General features: G+C 35.9%; 1 protein-coding gene across 4 annotated transcripts; it reads right to left on the bottom strand.

The window, feature by feature from the left end:
• Positions 1–3,511: 3,511 nt before the first annotated feature.
• On the bottom strand, positions 3,512–20,634 carry LOC113731026 (probable pre-mRNA-splicing factor ATP-dependent RNA helicase DEAH9). Of its 4 annotated transcripts, none has more exons than XM_027256060.2 (23): positions 20,417–20,634; positions 19,478–19,622; positions 19,198–19,272; positions 18,278–18,367; positions 18,023–18,102; positions 17,142–17,211; positions 16,980–17,065; positions 15,786–15,855; positions 15,549–15,644; positions 14,679–14,778; positions 12,142–12,191; positions 11,973–12,056; positions 11,819–11,872; positions 11,199–11,299; positions 9,752–9,842; positions 8,741–8,905; positions 6,743–6,832; positions 6,438–6,509; positions 5,703–5,801; positions 5,462–5,548; positions 4,846–4,899; positions 4,648–4,727; positions 3,512–3,834 (listed from the first exon to the last, which is right to left on the bottom strand). In XM_027256060.2, the coding sequence occupies exons 1-23, from the start codon at positions 20,521–20,523 to the stop codon at positions 3,687–3,689; spliced, it is 2,094 nt and encodes a 697-aa protein (XP_027111861.1). In that variant the 5' UTR covers positions 20,524–20,634; the 3' UTR covers positions 3,512–3,686. The 4 variants fall into 4 exon arrangements, with proteins under 4 accessions (XP_027111861.1, XP_027111863.1, XP_071935133.1 ...); XM_027256062.2 differs by having other exon boundaries at positions 12,142–12,188; XM_072079032.1 differs by having other exon boundaries at positions 12,142–12,161.
• Between the last annotated feature and the right edge of the window lie 242 nt (positions 20,635–20,876).

Below are 20,876 nucleotides of genomic sequence, written 5' to 3'. Positions count from 1 at the left end.
CGAACATGAAATTAGGACAGCTGTGTTTTCAATGAATCCCAATAAAGCCCCGGGCAATGATGGAATGTCACCCCTTTTTTACCAGACTTATTGGGAAATCATTAAAAATGACATTGTTGAGGCAATTCAAGCTTTTTTTCATTCAGGTCACATGCTCAAATCCATAAACCATACTCTGGTGTCCCTGATTCCCAAAATTCCCATTCCTACTGGCTTAATGCATTATAGGCCTATTAGTTTGTGTTCTGTTTTATACAAAATCATCTCAAAAATCCTAGTCAATCGTCTTAAACCTGTGTTAGACATGTGCATAAGCAAAAACCAATCAGCTTTTGTGGCAGGTAGACAAATTCTTGATAATGTTATCCTAGCTCATGAGTTTCTTCACAATCTGAAAAATAAAAAGAAAGGGCATATGGGATGCATGGCTGTAAAATTGGATATGTCTAAAGCCTATGATAGGGTCGAATGGGATTACTTGAGAGCTATGATGAGAAAAATGGGCTTCTGTGAAATCTGGGTAAAGTGGATAATGAAATGCATTACTACTGTGTCTTACTCTTACAGTGTTAATGGAGAAGCAAGAGAGTTCGTAAAGCCAGAAAGAGGGCTAAGGCAAGGTGACCCTCTGTCACCTTACCTGTTCCTAATTTGCTCAGAAGGATTCTCAAGTCTGCTAAGGAAAGCAGAGGCAACTCAAAAAATGAAAGGCATGAAGATCAGCAAATATGGACCTGCACTAACTCATCTTTTTTTTGCAGATGATTCACTGATATTGAGCAAAGCAGGTCAACAGGAGGCCAATGAATTGAAGACAATTCTAGAAAAGTACGAGGCAGCTTCAGGCCAGCTTATCAACCTGGAGAAATCCTCAATTTTTTTCAGCAAAAATACTGATCAGAAAACAAAGGATTCAATAAAAATGGAGCTGGGAAAGATCCAGGCAGTGAGTCAAGGGAAATATCTTGGGCTGCCTATGATCATCACAAGGACCAAAGATCAAATATTTGGCTTCATAAAGGACAAGATCAGAAAGAAAATGGACCATTGGAAGACAAAATTGCTAAGCACTGCTGGGAAAGAAACCTTGATGAAAGCAGTGACAATGGCTACTCCTACGTATGCAATGTCCTGTTATAAACTCCCTAGGAAGCTTTGTAAGGAAATTAGCTCCATGATGGCAAGATGTTGGTGGGGACAAAAAGAAATGAAGGACAAGCAACATTGGATAGCATGGGACAAATTCACCAGAAGCAAGGCAGAGGGTGGGATGGGATTCAAGGATATTCAAATGTTCAATAAAGCTTTGCTAGCAAAACAGGTATGGAGAATAATGACACAACCAAATCTTTTGGTAAGTAAAGTATTGAAGGAGAAATACTTCCCAGGAGGGTCAGTGTTAGAAGGAAAAGTGCCAAGGAATGCATCCTGGATTTGGCAAAGTCTTATGAGTGCTAGAGAGGTGATCAAAGATGGCTGTCAAAAGAAAGTGGGAAACGGAAAAGGCACTAACATCTGGGATGACAAATGGATCAACAATGGTAGAGATGGAAGGATAAGGACACAGAAACCAGAGGGCAGTGAATTGAAAAAAGTCTCACAACTCATGGTCCAACACAGGTGGAACAGAAATCTGATTTACAAGGTTTTTCACAAGGAAGATGCAGAACACATTTTGAGCATTCCAATAAGCTGGTCTGACCAAGAAGATAGAATGATATGGAAGCACAACAACAATGGTCAATACACAGTGGCAAATGGATACAAAATCCTGCAACAAAAGGAAAGGGACAAAAAGGCAAAACGAAGCAGAGAGGAAGGATGCAGTTATCAACAATCAAACAAGGAACTGTGGGAAGCTCTATGGAAGATGCCTATCAAACACAAAATGAAAATATTTGTGTGGAAATGCATCAACAATGGACTTCCAGTCAAGGCTCAGATTTTCAACAGAACAAGAAAAGGAGATCCAGTATGCTGTGGGTGTGGAGAGAATATGGAGACTATCGAGCATGTACTATTGCAGTGTAAGAAAGCAAAAGAAATATGGAAATTTGCAATGGTACAATGGGATGGACTTCAAGACCAAACTGGATGCTTCAAACAGTGGTGGAATATGATGATGAATGCAAGAGCTAGGAACGAAGGGGATGAGCACATAGCCTTAACAGTTAATGTGCTATGGCAGATTTGGAAAGCTAGAAATGCAAGAGTTTTCAACTCACTGCAAAAGGAGCCTTTTAAAGTAAGTGAAAAGGCAACTACGGAATGGAAGGAGTACCTGGATGCAGTTCAACACAATCCGAGGAGGAGCACAGTAGAAACAAGAAGGCAACAGGAAAGTGGACAAGGGGAACAAGCAGACATTGAGGCGGTAACTCTGAAGATTGCAATTCAACATCAGAAGGGAAACAGTTCCTTTGGCATTGGCATCACAGCCTTGAATGCTGCAAACCAAGGAATAGCAGCCTGGTCACTAAGAGAGAGATCATCAGGGAACAAAGATCAAGACCTGGCAGAGGCAGTGAGATTATGCATGGTCAAGGCAGCAAGGAAAGAATGGAGGAAAATCAACATCAGGCTTGAAAACAAAAACATGATGGTACAGTTCCAAAAAAGGAAAGCATGTAATACAGCATTAGATGTCATCTTGGAGGACGTCAAGCAAATGTCATTATGGTTTCGAATGTGCTCTTTTGGAAGATTGCATGATGACAATGATAGCTTATGCTATAGTTTGAGCAAAATTGCTCTGTTGAATTTTTGTGATTTGGAGTGGAATTATGCCACTTTGTAGTGCTAAATGCACTCTTGTAAAGATAGGAGCCTTTGCTCCAAAAGTGTAAAGCTTTCTCAAGTTATAAAATTCTATCGTTTCGGAAAAAAAAAAAAAAAAGAGTATGATACTTGGGATAATTCTTTGTTCATAAGCCTATCCCTCAAGCTGTTATTTCTATCAAATCCGGTAAAATTAACAAAAGACATAAAGAAGAATAGAAATGGTAAAGATTAGAAGCAATGCATTGGTTAAGAAATTTAGAATGAATGACCAAATGAAAGGGAGGATAGACAATGAATTTAAAATGTTTAAATTTGTCCACTTGGCAAAGTAATTATCAAAATAAAACATAGTTTCTGAAGAGTGTTACGTATAAAAATACCGATTTTGGAATTGAAATTCAAAAGATAAACAAGAAATTAAGTTGATCCTTACAAAATGTACAAGAAAATAAACGAGAACCCAAAGGTACCATTAGAAAATTAAAGCTTATGCGCACGAAATACAATTTCAAATTGTGTTGAATATCTAATCTGATTCTATTTTGTAGCTCTATCCAAGTTTGTGAAGATAAACTTTTTCCTATTGAGATTGCTATTAAGCAATCAATATTTTTAACAAACTTTTTTAACTTGAACTACAGGGAGTTTTTTGTTATTGGAGTCTCCCTTTGGGGGAAAAAATGCGTTTCAGTTTTATTTGGTTGAATTGTGTCCTAGCAAGAAAATGGAGTACAGAAACTGAAACATGTATATGTATTAGCATTTGCAGAAGTACAGAAACTGCTAAAGAATGTGACAAAATGAACGACATTTTAGAGATCCAAATGGAAAGGATTCACCTGCCCAATCACGGAACTATGACAAAGGGTACATAATGCAATTAGATTTCTTAAAATGGTCTAATGTCAATGAGCTATGGGTTTTGGTTGCTGATGCTGATAGAAGTGGGGAGCTGCCTCCCTGAGCCAAGAAGGATCTATGGAGATGACATTCCGCATGTATTGGCGATCAGTTGAAACAAGTGAATTGTATATAACCCACTTCGGATTAACTCTGTAATTAATGATTCAAGAAAGAAAACAATGGAATTCAACTGTTAAACAGGTTAACACATTGAACTAATAAAAACGTATACTTGCTCCGAAAACAAAGGTCAAGAAAACTGAGCAACCCTACAAGAGAATATAAGCACTATTTGAGAGAAATCAGAAACATGTAAAAAGCTTGGAACTTTCCTTTCTGTATTTAGATCAGCTACAAGCCAGCACATTTTGCAACAAAGCTAGTTAATGACATAGAATGGGATATAACTTCCCAGTTTGGCTAACAGAAGCTACAGAAAATGATAGGAGGGCTGAGGCCCTTTTTTGAAATTAACTCTTGTACTTTCAAGGGTTAATATATATATATATATATACCAATATTGATGTTGGTTGAAAAAAAATAAAAAAGCTTATTATTAAAAAGCTTGTTTAGCTCAATATAAGCACGTTATGTGTCGATGCATTAAGGAAAATTTCTAGAAAAGAGAGCTTATTATTTGCCACAGAGGGAGAAATTTCCAATAATTTATTCTCAAGGGCATTCTTACCAACACTCTACAAGATAAGAAAATTTTCACATACATGTAACGAATAAGCTGGAAGATATGCCTTCTTTATTAGTAAAAGGCTGCAAAGCTTTTTACTCATTTTCGCATGCATTAAACACTAAGACGGGAAAACTTCCATGAGTACAATTGGTCGTTAGTTATATAGAATAAAAACTAGGTCATTCTCCAAATTGCAGGCCCTTCCAAAGTGCAAAAATTTACTGATTCCAGAATTCTCCTAGACAAAGTAAATCACATCAAAGAGTTTTACTGACCTGAATAATACAGATGAAGGGTGGATATACACTTCTTGAGAAGTTCTCACAGTCTTGTACGTCCCATTATAGCTGTATGGCTGTTACCGAGGTATTCAATAGAGAAAAATAGTTAGTTCCCAGGAGAAAAATTATGAAAAATGAGTGTTTTTCCCCCAATAAAAAAAAAAAGAGCATTATTCCATTGAAGTTTCGTACTTCTAAGCGACAGGCATTGGCAAAAAATCCAGCAGTGATTGCCTTTCTTACAACCTGTAAAATGACCCAAAGAAAACAATGAATATTCAATCAAACAATGAAGTCAATAGCACAAGTTTACTTATCTACAACAGAAAACAGAAGTAATGCCAACAGAAAACTGCCTGACAATTCAGTCTCTATTTCCTCCATTTACATGTCAACTTTTAAGAGATATTCAATCAATTCCTCTCAAAGCTTGATCAGCAACATTATAGATACTTGTAACATTGAGGAATTCTGTAGATGTAAGAATAAATACCTAAACCTCTAAATATTGCCACTCTATGTGTTTACCATCAAATTTATAATCAAGCCAAAGTACAAGCAGTATATGAAAGGAATAACTAAATAAAGACTTTGTATCATTATTAAATTGCTGCATCTATTTCATCCCTATTAGCTGAGCAGAGGATGAGTCAAAATTGAATAGGTAAGGCTTCCAACTGTCTTGAAAATTCACTGAATGCTGGGAAAGACAATAATGCAGAAAGCAGTTTATCCAAGCAGGTTATTAAATGACCAACTGAACCTCTATCCTTGGAATCGATCAATCAAGTATTGCAAATTGACTTGCCTGTATGTCACCCTCACAAGATTTTAAAACTATGCCTAGCCTCTGAGCAATTCTTCTGAGTTGCTCTCTAACTTCCAAAGCCCTTTTCTGCAAAAGGATTGCCAAATATGTTAAAATAGAAGACAATTATACTAAGAACTCAAAAGCAATTAACAACTTCCATTCAAGAAAAACATATAAACGCTAACCACACATGGATAAAGTCCAAACACCTGTAGATAAGTTAGATTGACAAGTTTACCATGGCATTGTAATTTATGAAGTTCTTGTGGCACCACTTTGATGATTTATTAGACTGAATAAATCCTTTGTAGACATTCAAGAAGGTCACATGATCTCCCTGCAAAATATGCGAAGGTTCATGCTCTGCATTCACTTTATATATTGGAAGATAAGAAAAGGAAAGTAAACACATTTCTTATAAAAAGAGAGAGAGAGAGTAAAAAAAAAAAATTTCTTAAAAAAAAAAACAGAGAGAGAGAGAGAGAGAGCAACACTTCATCCACATATCATTCACTTAGTAAGTCAATCCTCACTTGGTTTATCAGATAACAAGGGACCTAGATGAGACTTCAGAAATTTAGAAACAAAATGCTAATCCTTCTGCAGATATACATAATCAAAATGCTAGGCTCACCCAAGTCCAGGAGAAAGCTAATATGTAAACACCGAAACTCCAACTAAGTCGTGTTTAACAGCTAAAAGGTGAAAGGTGAGAGAAAAAAAAATTTCTAACTAAAGCAACAAGAAACAGAAACCCATACTTCTTTGACCTTTGGGAGCTGCATTTCTAAGCCACAGTATCAAGTCATTCATGCTCTGGTAATACTCACATGCACCTTATGAATACAATGAAAAATCTATCAATGACCTAATACATTATTAACTTCCATCAAACGTGTTGAAATAGTATTTTTCGGAATGGTAACATTTTGCTACAATGTAAAAATGTTAAAAAGAGCAGATCAAGAAGAACCTCAGCAGCAGCAAATCTCAACTTGACTTCATCCAGTTCTTTTTCAGTTCCCCTAGCAGAAATCCAGATTGACTGCCAAAATAAAAAAGATAAAGATAAAGTTTGAAGATAAAAGAAGATAAATTAACTAACAAAAAAGATTATACTTCATATCAATTGCTCAAAAATGTGGTAAAAATAAAAAAGAATAACTAAAAACAGCCGAGGCCGCCTTGGTCTAGTGTCTAAGGTTAAAGCCCTGGGTTCAAATCCCCCTTCCCCCTCCCCACTTCTTAAATAAAAAAAAGTGAAACAGTAAGTTTTACCTGCATGGACAGAAGTGCAGCAATTGTAATGACTTCCTCAGAACAACCATACTGGTTAGAAGCTAAGATCGTCTTTGAGATCATTGGGTCCTACCAGAAACATGAAATTCATAATCAAAGAGCAAATTCAGTCGTTCCTGTCTCAACTAGACTTATACAAACAACAGTCTTCTAAAGCTAATCAAAATATTGCAAGACCAAATTAAAAATTTTTAGTCCTAACAACGTAAAGGAAGAATTAAAAAAATGCTTGATTGCAATTGGGCCAGAATACTACGGTTGAGGACCTGGGGTCAGTCCTGATCTAAACATTGCCAATGCTAGCCAAAGACCAAGCTCAACTGGGGCTAACCATCAAACCTTAGTTCCACTCAGGCTATAAAATATTCAATGAGATTGCCAATAAGTTCATGATTCACCAGCCAAAAACAAACAATTAACATTGAAAAAAAAAAAGCTCAAAATCATGTAAACAAAATGGCTCCAAGTCTTTGGTCAACTGATGAAATACGTTGTGGCAACCTGGCAGCATAGCATTTCTTTCTTACCAAGTTTCCCAAAGTTTAAGCACTGAATCATGGATTTAGTCTTTTCTAGGCATAAGTCAACAGGGTCAACAGGGTGAGGCTTCCAAAAATGGGAGGAAAGGGGTGGGAAAGCGGCTCCTTTCAACCAGATTACTAGCACATACAAACTTCTTCAAAGCTTAATTTTGGAACTAGATTTAAGGCTATTCTGTTAAACTGTATCTCATAACCTCATCCATTCAAAATGTGGCCATGAATCAGTTTGCAGTACTAGTATAGCTGTGGTCCTAAAGTTGAGATGTCTTACTGACACCTCATAGAGTCTAAAGTAATCTGAACTTAGTAAATTGCACTTTCTTCCAAACTGAATCTAAGCTTCAGAACAATAATAGTGTCTCCAGCAACTATCGTGTTTACAAGGTACATCAGGCCAATCCAGTGAAATGCAGAATCTCCAAAACTTGAGATCAATATAGAATCTGTTTTCCATCCAGTTTGAAACTCTGTAAAAAAAAAAAAAAAGGGTAACACAACTACTTTGTTGGCCCCTGTCTGCTTAATATAGACTTAGCCATACAAGCAGTCACAAATTATGGCAGCCCAACCACCAATCCAGTAATCTCTCATATAAACTAAGACAACAATTGCAAGGAAATGATAGAACTAGAAATGAAGGAACAGATTGAAAGAAAATGCATACATATTGAAAACACAATCTAAGCAAGATGGAATAACAGAAAAGTAGTAGTACAACAACTGGTACACAACCATCCGGATGAGAAAAAGTCAAACATCAACTCCATCTTTTGCTGAACTTATCACTTGCCACCATTATGTTCAGTACGCAAATTAAACATGAAATGAAGAGAAGCACTTATCCCAATGTAGGAAAACATATAATGCTGGCATCATTAAGGTTACAAAAAAAAAATGCAGCAAGGCCACATTGACAAGTAAATGACAGTTCGTAATTTGAAGAAATAGTACTTTTTAAGCACCAAGCACAACATACTTCAAAAGCACCAAGAAGCACCATTCAATAATTGGATAATTCTTTATATGGTTGCAAAAGTAAAACAACAATCAAAAGAGATATTAATATATTAGTGACGCGTAATAGCCCATGCTAAGCCCCCCATGAAAGATAGCTTTCACAAGAAGAAAAAGAAAGGGAAAACAAGATCTGAATTGAAAATAGTCCTGAATGGAGAATTGTAATAAATATCAAGTAAGGATTTTAACATGGTTAGACAAGAAGAACTGGGAACCCAATTACAGGTCAATAAACTCCTGCTTTATCTTATTTTCTTTATTGTTTCCACATCGTCTGAGAATGTTTCATTTATCCAAAGAACACATAGCAAGCATTTTCAATAATGAAGCAAACCTGCAAATCTACATTAACTCGAATTTGGTAATTTAACAATATGTATGCATCCCAAAGATTAAAATGCTGATGACAGTAGCATACCAAAGGAATCTCTGCAACTTGAAATCCATCAGGCGAGGTTAATTTGGCATCACTGTCAAGGACACCAAGAGAATATAGTACTTCTAGTGCTCTAATCATGGCCTCGGATGATGGAGATGCCAGCCAATCAAAACCCAAAATATTATCTATCCCTAAAGCCTTTAACTGCAACATTATATTAGACAAATGAGTACTTGAACATTTCCTATGAGCTTCAACAAGCAAATCCAAACCAGTATTAGAAAAGCAATATCATACTAGAGGACACTTTATCAAGGAAAATGATGTCAGATAAAGCAAACAGAACCAAAGAGATAAGTTCCAAATAAATTTTACCTTGAGAGAGTGACAACCACTAATGCTTTTGGACAATTATTATTCATTAAAAAAAAGTGATTATGAGAAAACTATAAACAGAAGAAAAATATTTTATACCAAAGCTTTTGAGAAGCAAAAGATGTTACAAAAAAGCATTATCAAGAAGCTGAGGCAGAGATATAACAGAAACAGCTCAGAGTACCTTCTAGCTTAATACAATCTGGCATTGACTTATTTATTCAAAAAGACCATGTCATCATGTTACCTACCATCCCAATGCACCAATTAAAAATTATCACACAAGCAGGTAAAGCATGGTTTGGTATCTTCCACCATTTTGTACAGGGAAACTGAGCATCCAAACTATTCAAGTTTCAACTATCATCTTATATCTGGTATTCCCAGTCTTCCATTATCATGCATGTAGCTATAGCAGGGGAGGGAAAGCTAACCATTCTATCACAAGTGCCATAGACTTCTAGTGGGTGCTTTCTCAACAGAAACGCACTGAAGCTACAAAAGTTCTCACAAAGAGAACAATTACAACCTCTAAACGATCTTAACAAAAAAAGGGATGGAAAGAACTTTACGTCTAATCCAAAAAATGCCAGCAAAGTTGAGCATGTAGCTCAAAAATTCTCAAACCAGATATCTTTTAACAGTATAATCACATGCACTCTACCTGAAGCATACCTGAATCACTGAGGACACAAGATTTGATCTCTGGATCTCTGGAATGCCCTCAGCAGACATCTCTTTGAGGAAGTATTGTTCTGTGTAGAGCCTGCTCAAGGCAACGACAGTAGCAAACTTTTTTTTGTAAATATAGAAGTTTAAGCCACATTAGATGAGGTGAAAGTTGAATCCCTGGTCTTCCTGTGTATTTTTACTTGGTAGAAAAGTATTGCACACTTGGAGGTTATGCAAAAAAATTGCACAGGAAGACCAACCATGCAAATCTAAATATAACAACTTAAACCACTGAAAACATCCTCCCTATAACATTGAAAGTCAGCCGCAAGAAATTTCTTTTCTTTTTTTTTTTTTTTTATGTTGCTCCATTGAAGTCATATTCACCTTGAAAACAACCTATTCGGCTATTCCAATGCCTGAATAGCTATCTTGTAACAGATGCGAAACTATGATATCCAAAGGAAAATTTGGAAACATGTACTAAATCTTGGGGACTATTTGGAGTGACATGTTACTATATGCAAAAATGAATTTTGCGCAGATACAATGATCCTTCTTGATAATTTTAGCGAAGAGTTAACAGTAGATTTCTCCTAGATTGGTCTTTTGGGACACAATCTACCAAATTCCCCACCTAGAATCAATTGTTAAATTTCTAACAGTCTTCCAAGCAAGATGAGCAAGATAGATCTCCCCGCAATAGACCTAACAAAATGATCTTAAAGTAACCTGTACTGCTGCTCTTCATTCTTTCTCCTCATTAACTGAAAAAGAATACTAGAAGATCTTACATGCAGGTAGCTAAGAAAGCCAAAGTTTTTTTTTTCCTGAGTAAACAAAACCAGGAAGTTGTAAGAGTGAAACATTTTACCCAAGTGGTAGTCCTGATTAGTAGAATAACTTAGGAGGAAAAAAATTACAAGAAATTGCAACAAACATTTAAAAGAACTAGTGGAATAAAAGTGCAACATATAAAGTTTGCATTCCAGTCCAAACTATTTCACTTGTCAAACTGTAGGAGTGGAACACAATTGTGAAAGAAGTAGCTCTGTGGTGCACTGGAGTAGGAAGGCAAGGAACCCATCAGCCAAAATTTTGACACTGCAAACTCTAGATCTAGGTAGAGGGTTGAATATAAATGTGCAACATACAAAGAATTTAAATTCTAGACCTAACTATTTCACTTGTCAAACAATACGAGTGGAACACAAATATAAAAGTAGTAGCTATGCGCAACACGAGAGCAGGAGGAAAGCACCACATCAACCAAAGTTTTGACACCACCAGACTTTAGATCTTGAGAGAATGTTGAAGATACAGTAGTAAAACTGACAACCTAAATCCTGACCTGACTAACGTGTAATTAATTAATAATTTGACATCCAGTCATTTTAAACAGTCCTGAGACAAGAAAGTATTTCAGTAGTTGCTCTAGAATAGTTTGCACCTGTAGCACTTTCCTGGTCGAACTCTTCCAGCTCTACCAGCCCTTTGTCGAGCAGATGCCTTGGATATGGGTGCCACTATGAGACTCTCAATATCCGTAATCTGTAGTAAAATGACAATAAGATGTGACCCATCAATCACATATTTTAAGCTGCTCATGGGAATGCTGCAAGTGAGGAAATTTCCCAGTCCTAGTAAGAGCTTAACAAATATAAGCTTCAAAAAGGAAGAAAAAGTTCTAATAAGAAAATCAATTTCGATGCATTCAAAAGCAGCAAGAATCAAAAAAATAAACCTAACATTTCAAACTCAAGCTCATTATGCTTGTTAAAGACAGGCTATTAAAACATTGTAACATAGGATATACTCTGGCTTACAACATGAGTCTTCACGTAATAGAAGCAAATGCTCATGCTCAGGAATATGGACTTTTCCCAATCATGACAGATATAGGTAGACAAAAACCTTAAAAAGTAATCAAATAGCAAATCCAAATCAGACATGTAGAACTATAAAGAAAATTACAATTCCATTAACAACGTGCACCAGGGGGAGGGGGAAAAAAACGAAGTGCTAGCAGTGGTACTCCAAATGTTAAAAAGAGGAGAGCCAACAGCATACCGGGTTGTAGAACCGTTGCTTTGAGAATCCACTGTCAACAACATACACAATACCCTGAATAAAAAATAAAGTAAAAAACAAATTAAATTGATGGAAACTTGTTAGTTTAACTCGATGATATGATAGTCATAAACATTTTTTGCCGCCTAATCACCTCCAAAGTCAATGATGTCTCTGCAATGTTTGTTGATATCACCACCTTTCTCTTTCCTCTGGGAGTTGGAGAAAACACAAGATCCTAAAATTAAAGCAGCGTACACATTCATAGGTTGACTAAGAAGAAGGAAAAGATATCTAACAAATACCAAATTATTAGAACTGACCTGGTCCGCCCGTGGCAATCCTGAATAGAGAGGCAATATTATCAATCCTGCTAGTCAATTGAGCAAATAAACATGAGAACTAAGAACTGATGAAACTTGAAAAGTAACGAAAATTAGTTTTATGATTCTACAAAGCTTGATTTGTATTATCACCAATTCTTTCGGAACACATACTAGGTGAAGGGGCATGATAAATCACGTAGTGTGTGTTTGGATTACAAGATTTAAAAAAAAAAAATTTCAAATTTTGTTTTGCTTGCATCATACACTCAATTTCCAACCACCTTTTTATCTCACATACATCACATCACAAAAAGTACTACAGTAATAAATATTTCAAATAACCTCCTATCCAAACAAACCCATTATTTTTCTCCAGCTGACTGGAGGCATGTGCCAAGATTTTTGTTCGATCGATGAAATTCCTTTTCCAGAAAGAATAGGCAAAATAGAGTAAAACAATCTAGTTCACATGGTTTGCCTCAATTAACTTTCAGTTTCAACTTTGTAAAACCAAATTTATGCAGTTATAGTTTTGAACAACAAACTTAACAGAGTTTATGAATACTAAGTTCATCAAAATAAAGACTTTAAAGGTGCAATGAAAGATTTTCTCTATTAGCATGTTCTCACCTTTATAATCATAGCGGTCAATTAATGAGAAATCTAATATGAAAATAATCGCCACAATGAAATTACAACCTGAGGAAGGACAATAAGGAAAACCTATTCTCTAATAATCTACCAGATAATATATTACTTTGCACGTAGATAACCAAACTACCAGATCTAAAAAGCAACTTAAGTATCAACAACTTAAACTAAACGATATTCACAATTAATTTGTAAACAAATTAAAAGAATGCAATAGAATCTGAGACCATATATTTCATGCTTATCTTATATATGACACAGATGTCATGGCTTTGTAGCCTGTCTTGTCTCAGATTAAATAAAAGGCTTTAAGTCAGAAGTAAATTAGCATGAGCTGAAAAGCTACAAGCTTAAGCCTTTCCCCTAAAATGGATCCAGAAATCTCTAAATTACATTCCCTACGGAGGAACTCCATGTTAGAACTAGAATGAAAGTTGCATTGTTTAAATAGACTACTTTCTAGTATTGCAAGTCAGAAGTAAATTAGCATGAGACCAAAAGCTACAAGCTTAAGCTTTTCCCCTAAAGTGGATTCCAGAAATCTAAATTAGGTCCCCTAGTGAGGAACTCCATGGCAGAACTAGAATGAAAGTAGCATTGTTAAAAGACTACTTTCCAGCATTGCAAGTTTGGACCCCTCTTCGTAAACATATTAGCAGCTGAATGAATCTTTCACTCAGAATTTCAATTGATTCTCTATGTGTAACATTTGGAAAGGAAGCAATTCCTACCATGGAATGACAATTTTCATTTGATGGGTCTTTAAGGTTAATGAGTACAGAGATCTTTCAGAGTCAAAAAGATTGCGATTGTGTTTTCAGACTGCGTGGTCATTTTTCATGCAATTCCATCCCTGGGTGGAATTTCATCTTCTTGTTTTCTCAAATTCACATCAAGAGGGGAGTTGTTATGGTCCTAAGGATCTTTGTTGGCCCACATAAAATAAAGGTCTCAAGTTCATTGCTCAATGATCAAGCATGGTCCAGAAAACTTGATACTAGAAAGTTAGCTCAAAGATGGCATTTCATCTCATGTCTCAAGCGCAATGCTTCTTGAGGGGACCAATTTGACATTTGCTCCCAATAATAACATCCCTACCCTCTTTCAAGGAGAATCCAGTAACTACTTAACCCTTCAAACGCAGCTTAAAATTGTAGAAGAATTTAAAATGCTTCAAATGCAACTTAAAATTGTAGAAGAATTTATCTTCGCTATTTCCCAATTTGCAAAATCACAAATCACTACTTCCTGCAACAAATGCAACAGAAAGAAGAGGTAGAAACATAACATATTACAGGGAACACAAACCAGTGAAAAGACTTTCAAAAGATTATACTGATAATTCATTTTTTGCTTCTCTTTGTCTACCTTTTTCCCTCTTTTACCAATGAAACAATTACCTAGTAAGTCTACTTTCTACTAAATATTCCAATGACAGATTTCACCACTTCAACCAAAAACTTCAAAGTCAAAACTTTAGATGGCAACTTTAAAGTCACAGTTTTAGACAGCAACTTTAAACTCGCAATTTGAGAGGGTGACTTTTGGTTACTTGTCTTAGTCACCCTTTTTTCTTTAGTTTCTTTATACTAAAGTTACCCTTTTAAATGACCACTTTAAAGTCACCATCTTAGATGAGACTATGTAGTTGCCATCTGAGATGGGACTCTGAAATTGCTGTTTAAAGTAGAGAAATAAAATCTCTACTCTGGAAAATCCCAAAAATTTTGGACTACTTTCCGAGTTTCTAATAAAAATTGGATTGTTTAGGTAATTGATCCCAGCTTTTTAACCTTTATATAGCATGCAATAAAAACAATCCAACTTCCAACTGTTATTCTTTCCCAAATCAATAAAGTGATGAAAAAACAGATGCAAACTACCTTGATTTCGACCATTTCGAGATTCCTCTGAAAGCAACTGTACCGCAGCATCAATATCATCTTGACCCGTGAGGAACATGAGGATATCACCCATCGCCTCCTGGAGAACACAAATGTATAGGTGCATAAACAATTACTTCGTACATGATGATTAGTGGTAAATTGTGTTATGCACCAATGAAATGCCAAAGAGTGGTGGCTAACAATAAATTGTAAGAAAACATTAATGCTTCCAAGATTCAGGAGACAAATGCAAACAAAAGCCAAACCATGAACAGTAAGTATTGACAGTAAAGGGCACTATTTATATTAAGGAAAAAACACAAATGCAGAGGTTCTGGGACAGCTACCAAAGGATATAGGAGTAGGGAAAATGACGCAACTAATGTGCAAATACCTGCACTTTTATCAAATTTAAACATCTAAAAAATATCATACTCTCCCTTTGTAAGATTTAAGCTAAAGGATTGGAAAAAAGAGATGCCGCTTTTTCACCTCTATTCTTCATTCATTTCTCTACATGAAGAGATCAGACATCCTATCATCATCCATGGCAGCCATTAGGATGCGATCTATGAAGGATAGGAGAATGAAACCAAAAGACAGGAAAAGTAAACCAAAAGCACCCAAATACACCCAAATGGTAAGCCACACGGCTTACATTTATAATTCACCTCAAACTAATTTCCATGTATATTCAACTGAGAGGATCACAGAAACAAATCCAAGACGGTTCTTCCGATTGCAATCTTATTATAAGGAAAATTTGCCAAACCAACCACATACATCACAAATATCTAGTTGATAAATCGGCTGTGCCAACACATAATCAGCCACCCCAATATTGTCATTTTCTGTGAACTTCAATACCTGATCATGAATTGACAACACTGTCGAAACAGCCGCCTGAAGATAATCCGGAACAGGATCCTCAACATAGAAGATTTCCACATTAAATCCTCTTCCCTGTAAGTAATGAAAAATTAACAACATAAAACAGTCAATCAAGCTGTTTAGAGTACTTCCAATATCATGACCAACATTTATGATACTAAGAAACAAGAATCTTCATAGTATGAATTGATTTATAAAATTAGTATCTCTTACCTCAACTGACAGGATGGCAGGTTCTGCATTTGGTCCATGGTCCTCAGTCTGTAGCGCTTGACGCCTTTTACTGGATTTATCAGTACACATTCAAAATTGACATAGATTCTTAGAGAACAATCAACTAGTGCAATTCCAAACACCAACATCAACTATGATCAGTTAAACACAATGATATCAAAAGGAAATTTTTATGTAAGATCAGATGATGAACCACATAAGGAAAGTAGGTAAATATAGGAAGACCAAACAAGGTTGGAGTTATTTCAAAATTTACATAAGATTTAGCACACATGGAAATTCAGATTAGGAGGCAACAGGTTGAAATTATTCCACTTACTCATCATTTACAGACTAGGTAAGCAGAGGTTCATCAACTACAATCACATGACAGCATCTGGAAGCTTATTTCATTTGCAATCAACTTAACTAATCATTGTCACATAGAATCTAGACCTGAAAGGCACCACTAAACCAGATTCACCACCAACAAACAAACAACCAACTCAATAAGTATAACATAAAATTGAGGCAGGCTACCATGATTATAACTTTCTTACTCCATTATACCACCAACAAATGAGACAAAACAGTTAAGAAATGACCTTCAGTCTTATGTATAAACAGAGTTTCATCTGAAAAGACATTATTGTTAAAATATCCACAGAGCCAATTAAGCTTGTATACAACAGATGTTCATTCAGCAAATAAAGCCTCAATATCTTTGTCTATGAATACCACCACTAGCATATTCTATCAATCCTTCCTAACACTCTATTTGCAATTTCCTTTAGATCTGTCCTGCCATTAGGTAGAAGTTGAACTCTGTCCCAAGGGTATAACGTTACAGGAAGCTCCTCCTGCTTCTTTTAAGAAAGAGCTCCAATAATTTGCATCATGTCATATTAAAACTACAATGACTACACATAAATTTTGAGCTTTCAAATCTTATTCAAGTATTAAATGACAAGGCGCAAGTACGACATAAGCTATCTATCACAATAGAGAAAATACCAGAAAGAGAATGAACAGGCAGATGAACACTAATGGAAAATTAAAGCTTCTAAATAGACAATATTGGCATTAAACTACTCTTGTTTTACAATCTGGTTGCTTTAGAGGTATCTTCACTTTAAACAGAATATGCATGTGTGCACCTATCTAATGCTGACAGCAAAGCTACAAGACAAGAACCTGGGAGAGAAAAAAGAAGATATCTTTTTTGCTTCAATAGTTGCTGATGATATGATAAGACGCAGTTCTGGCCGGCGTCGTTGAATCTGCATTTTCGAAATATTAGCCTCACATTTGTACAAAACCATGAAGCATACTGAATTAATGATTCAGAATATATACCTTCTTTAAGAGACCTAATAAAATGTCAGTTGAAAGAGATCTTTCATGAGCTTCATCAACCATTATGACACTGTCTCATCAAAAGTCATGCACATATGTAAGCAACTAATTGCTACATACCTAGAAAAGACATTATACAGACATCAATTTTGACATTTACAAGACAAGAAACACAAGGCATCCTTATATTAGAGTGATTGGGTTCGATCAATTATTTTCTACATCCATGTGAGAGAACTAGAGGACATGCAGGCAGGTAACACTACATCGACTGGCTTAAATTGCAAATATATCAGAGAACTAAGATTCAGTAAAAACCAGTTCACGTGCAGACTACAAAACAAAGTGCAAAACAATGCTACCATAAAATTGCAAATTCAACAATGAGATCCTCAAGCAACACAATTTCACATGGAAGAATCTAAGAGAACATAATGTATATCTCAGTAGTTTATCAAAGTACCAAACCCATCTAGTTACTCGTCTCTCATGACAACTAGCATATATAGTTCTAAAAATCTCCTTATTTCTTATTTCCCAAACATAACATATGAAACAAAGTCAGTGTAAGATCTCATATCCTCTTTTTTTTTTCATGCCTTCTATGCACTATACACGACCACACTTGGTGAATGTGGAATAAGCAAGGGAACCTAGAAGCATGTCATTACTTCTAACCCATTGAATGAACCCCAGAAACCACTAGTTCATAAATACCAAAACATCACATAAAATGCATACATGGGAACCAAATGAGTTAATCAAAATAATCCACAAAGATAAATGCTGCAAACAGAGAGAGAATCTATGAGGAAGGGCGTTATCATCAAAGGGAGGCAGGAGAGATGATGAACTTTGATGAATGATTAGTACATTGATACCTATACTTGCTCAAGAGAGGATCATCCATCATTTCTCTCAGCAATACTCCATCTGTAAGAAACTTGATCCTTGTTAAGTCCTGTGCTGCCAGGGTGGTTAAACAAAGCAATTAAGTACAGAAGTGTGTGTTTGGAAGAAAATAATCATGAGAAAGGGAAAGGCACCAGTGATAAGGGTTATAGGGTATTATTGTTGATAATCTACAATAATACTAATCAACCAAATGTTGTCAAGGTATAACATAAGAATCTTACAGTATTTGTGACATCCTCAAACCGAATTGTATAACCAACTTCTTCACCAAGTTTGACACCCATCTCTTCAGCGACTCTTGATGCCACTGACTGCATATGTCATAACCTCAATCATGTGGTGCATGATTATAAGCTTCTAATATAAGACAAGTACAACGGAAGCATCCAATCTAAAAAGGGAAAAAATTAAAGCTGCAGCAGGCAATATCTGACTTCAAGTTGTCAGCATGAAGATAAGCCGGAAATCATAAATTCACAACAAAAAAAAAAATCCTTAATCATGGAAAACTAAGTGAAATTTTACGACAACTTAATAGAATTCAGAATTTTAGAGTTATCAAAATCTGCCATATCCTCACACTATATAACTTTACTTCTGCCAAGCAATTTTGCAACAAGGTGGTAACTAGATCGGAATTGTTAGCATCTTAATGTACACATGATTAAACTGAAAGCAACCTGAGAATCATTACAAGACAAGCAGTTTTCTTTCCTACACTGACACACCAAATTCTCTGGCAAGACTACCAAAACCACAATAGTCCTACATTAAACAATTTTGGGGGAAAAAGTTGCATCAAGTTATTTCCCGGAAATTACACTTTATTTCACCCCAAACAAAGGAGGAGAAGAAGAAGTTACAGATTTAGCAAACTCACATCCCACATACATCATGCGAAAGCACTTGGAGACATGTCCAACTCAAAAATGATCTTATATGTACTAATATAACTTTTCAAATGTAGGCTTCCCAAGATTCACACATGGAGAGAAACAATCCACTATAAACATATGTACAGATGTACATGGAGATGCAGAGAGAGAGAGAGAGAGAGAGAGAGTTTTAAAAATTTGACAATCAGGCAAAAGAACATATACTGGGATGTGCATGTGTAGGTGAATCACGACAAAAAATAAACCTGTACAGCAAGTCTTCTTGGTTGAGTACAAGCTATAATGCGCCCCCCTTCTGCCCAACCAGCTTCTTTCAAGAACTGCAGGCAATTAGAGCAACAACCATAGTCATGAAACTTAACATAGCCCAGAAAGGAATAGAGAAATCAATCTCGATGATTTAAACTCAGTTAGCCCATTCAAGAATTCACAATATACACTCTGCATTAAACAAAGCAAGCACGAGAATAGGAACATAAATACGTAAAAACAGAGAGAAGGGTTAGGCGAGCCTAAAAATTGTACCTGAGGAATCTGAGTGGTCTTACCACTACCAGTTTCCCCAACAATAATGGCGGTGGCATGAGTCTCCACTAAATAAAGAATAGCGGTTCTGTACTTGTACACTGGTAGCCTCTGCCTCTGTTTCTCTACACTCGCAAAGCCGTATCTGTAATATCAACATCTCTTAAGGTTACATCAATTCAAGACCCATACTCTCTTTCGGAAGCCCCCCGCAATAATTCAAGGAAAAATACACTCCCACTCCCAAACATCGACTTGTCAACAGCATATTACAACTCTCAAGAATCAAGAACCATTCTCAGAATTCCATGTCTTTGGCTTCAATACTATCGTAATGACCAACAGTTCAAACGTAAACTTCCCATTACCACTGTACGACTACAACTTCTATAATTCAAGAAACATATTATCACTTTAACAGGTCAACAAATAATATCACAGAAAATCCCATGTCTTTTATTTCAATAATCAATATGGCAATGATTCAGGTAAAGTTATTCAGGTACATTTCCATATTTACGGTTTCCACACATTCAAGAAACACATTTTCTTAGCAACCCTCATCTTTGGCTTACATCATTACAACATCTAATTTCAAGAAAACATACTTTCTTGGCATCACATACTACCCATATTAAATCAAGAAACTTCAGTGACCATATAAAATCAAGAAGCGTTAGTGGAGCAAGTAATTCAAGAAAATTTAAGAACCATGCTCACTTTGCTATATAAGTTATTTCTTGGCATCACATGCTGCCCATACTAAATCAAGAAACTTCAGTGAGCATATAAAATCAAGAAGCGTTAGTGGAGCAAGTAATTCAAGAAAATTTAAGAACCATGCTTACTTTGCTATATGAGTTATTTCAACTAATGATTACCACTATAAATTGAAACCAAAAAACATTTTTTTTAAAAAAAAGGTTAGCAAGGAAGTACCCAGAGGAGGAGGAAGATAGGGCGGATGTGGAATAGAAAAGAACACCGCCTTCTTCGTCGTCGATGAGGCGAGGCCTCTCCGTTCCCGGTTTCCAGAACTGTGACATATTTTCATTCAGGGGTTTTGGGTTTTAGCAGTGCAGGAACGAGGAAACTACGGGATGGAACTGATTTAATGTTAAAGAGATCCGGTCGGGGTTGTAAGTACCCGGTCCGGGCCGGTGTATTTTATTGGTGCTTCTCGGTGCGGTAAATATCGTGCATTGTATATCTTTTCTAGACTTTTGACCCAAAAAAATTATTTATATATATATATATATATATGTTACTCCACACTAGATAAACCAAATTAGTCTATGCGCGAATTTAATTTCATCATGTAAGAGGTCATTCGAGCTTAGGTTGACTAGTAACTAGTAGCTCGCCAACTCATGAAATTAAATTCAAATAGCATTTTATA

The sequence above is a fragment of the Coffea arabica genome, chromosome 2e (genome assembly GCF_036785885.1).
Source record: "Coffea arabica cultivar ET-39 chromosome 2e, Coffea Arabica ET-39 HiFi, whole genome shotgun sequence".
NCBI lineage: Eukaryota > Viridiplantae > Streptophyta > Magnoliopsida > Gentianales > Rubiaceae > Coffea > Coffea arabica.
The sequence above is the reverse complement of the archived record's forward strand: the minus strand, read 5'-3'. Positions and strand labels throughout refer to the sequence as shown.

Coding starts and splice junctions, on each gene's coding strand:
- LOC113731026 (XM_027256060.2), bottom strand. CDS start 20,523: ATGTCACAGTTCTGGAAACCGGGAACGGAGAGGCCTCGCCTCATCGAC. Junction 18,368..19,197: donor CAAGAAGACTTGCTGTACAG/GTTTATTTTTTG, acceptor TGACATATGCAG/TCAGTGGCATCAAGAGTCGC. Junction 3,835..4,647: donor CCTTCATCTGTATTATTCAG/GTCAGTAAAACT, acceptor CATTAATTACAG/AGTTAATCCGAAGTGGGTTA.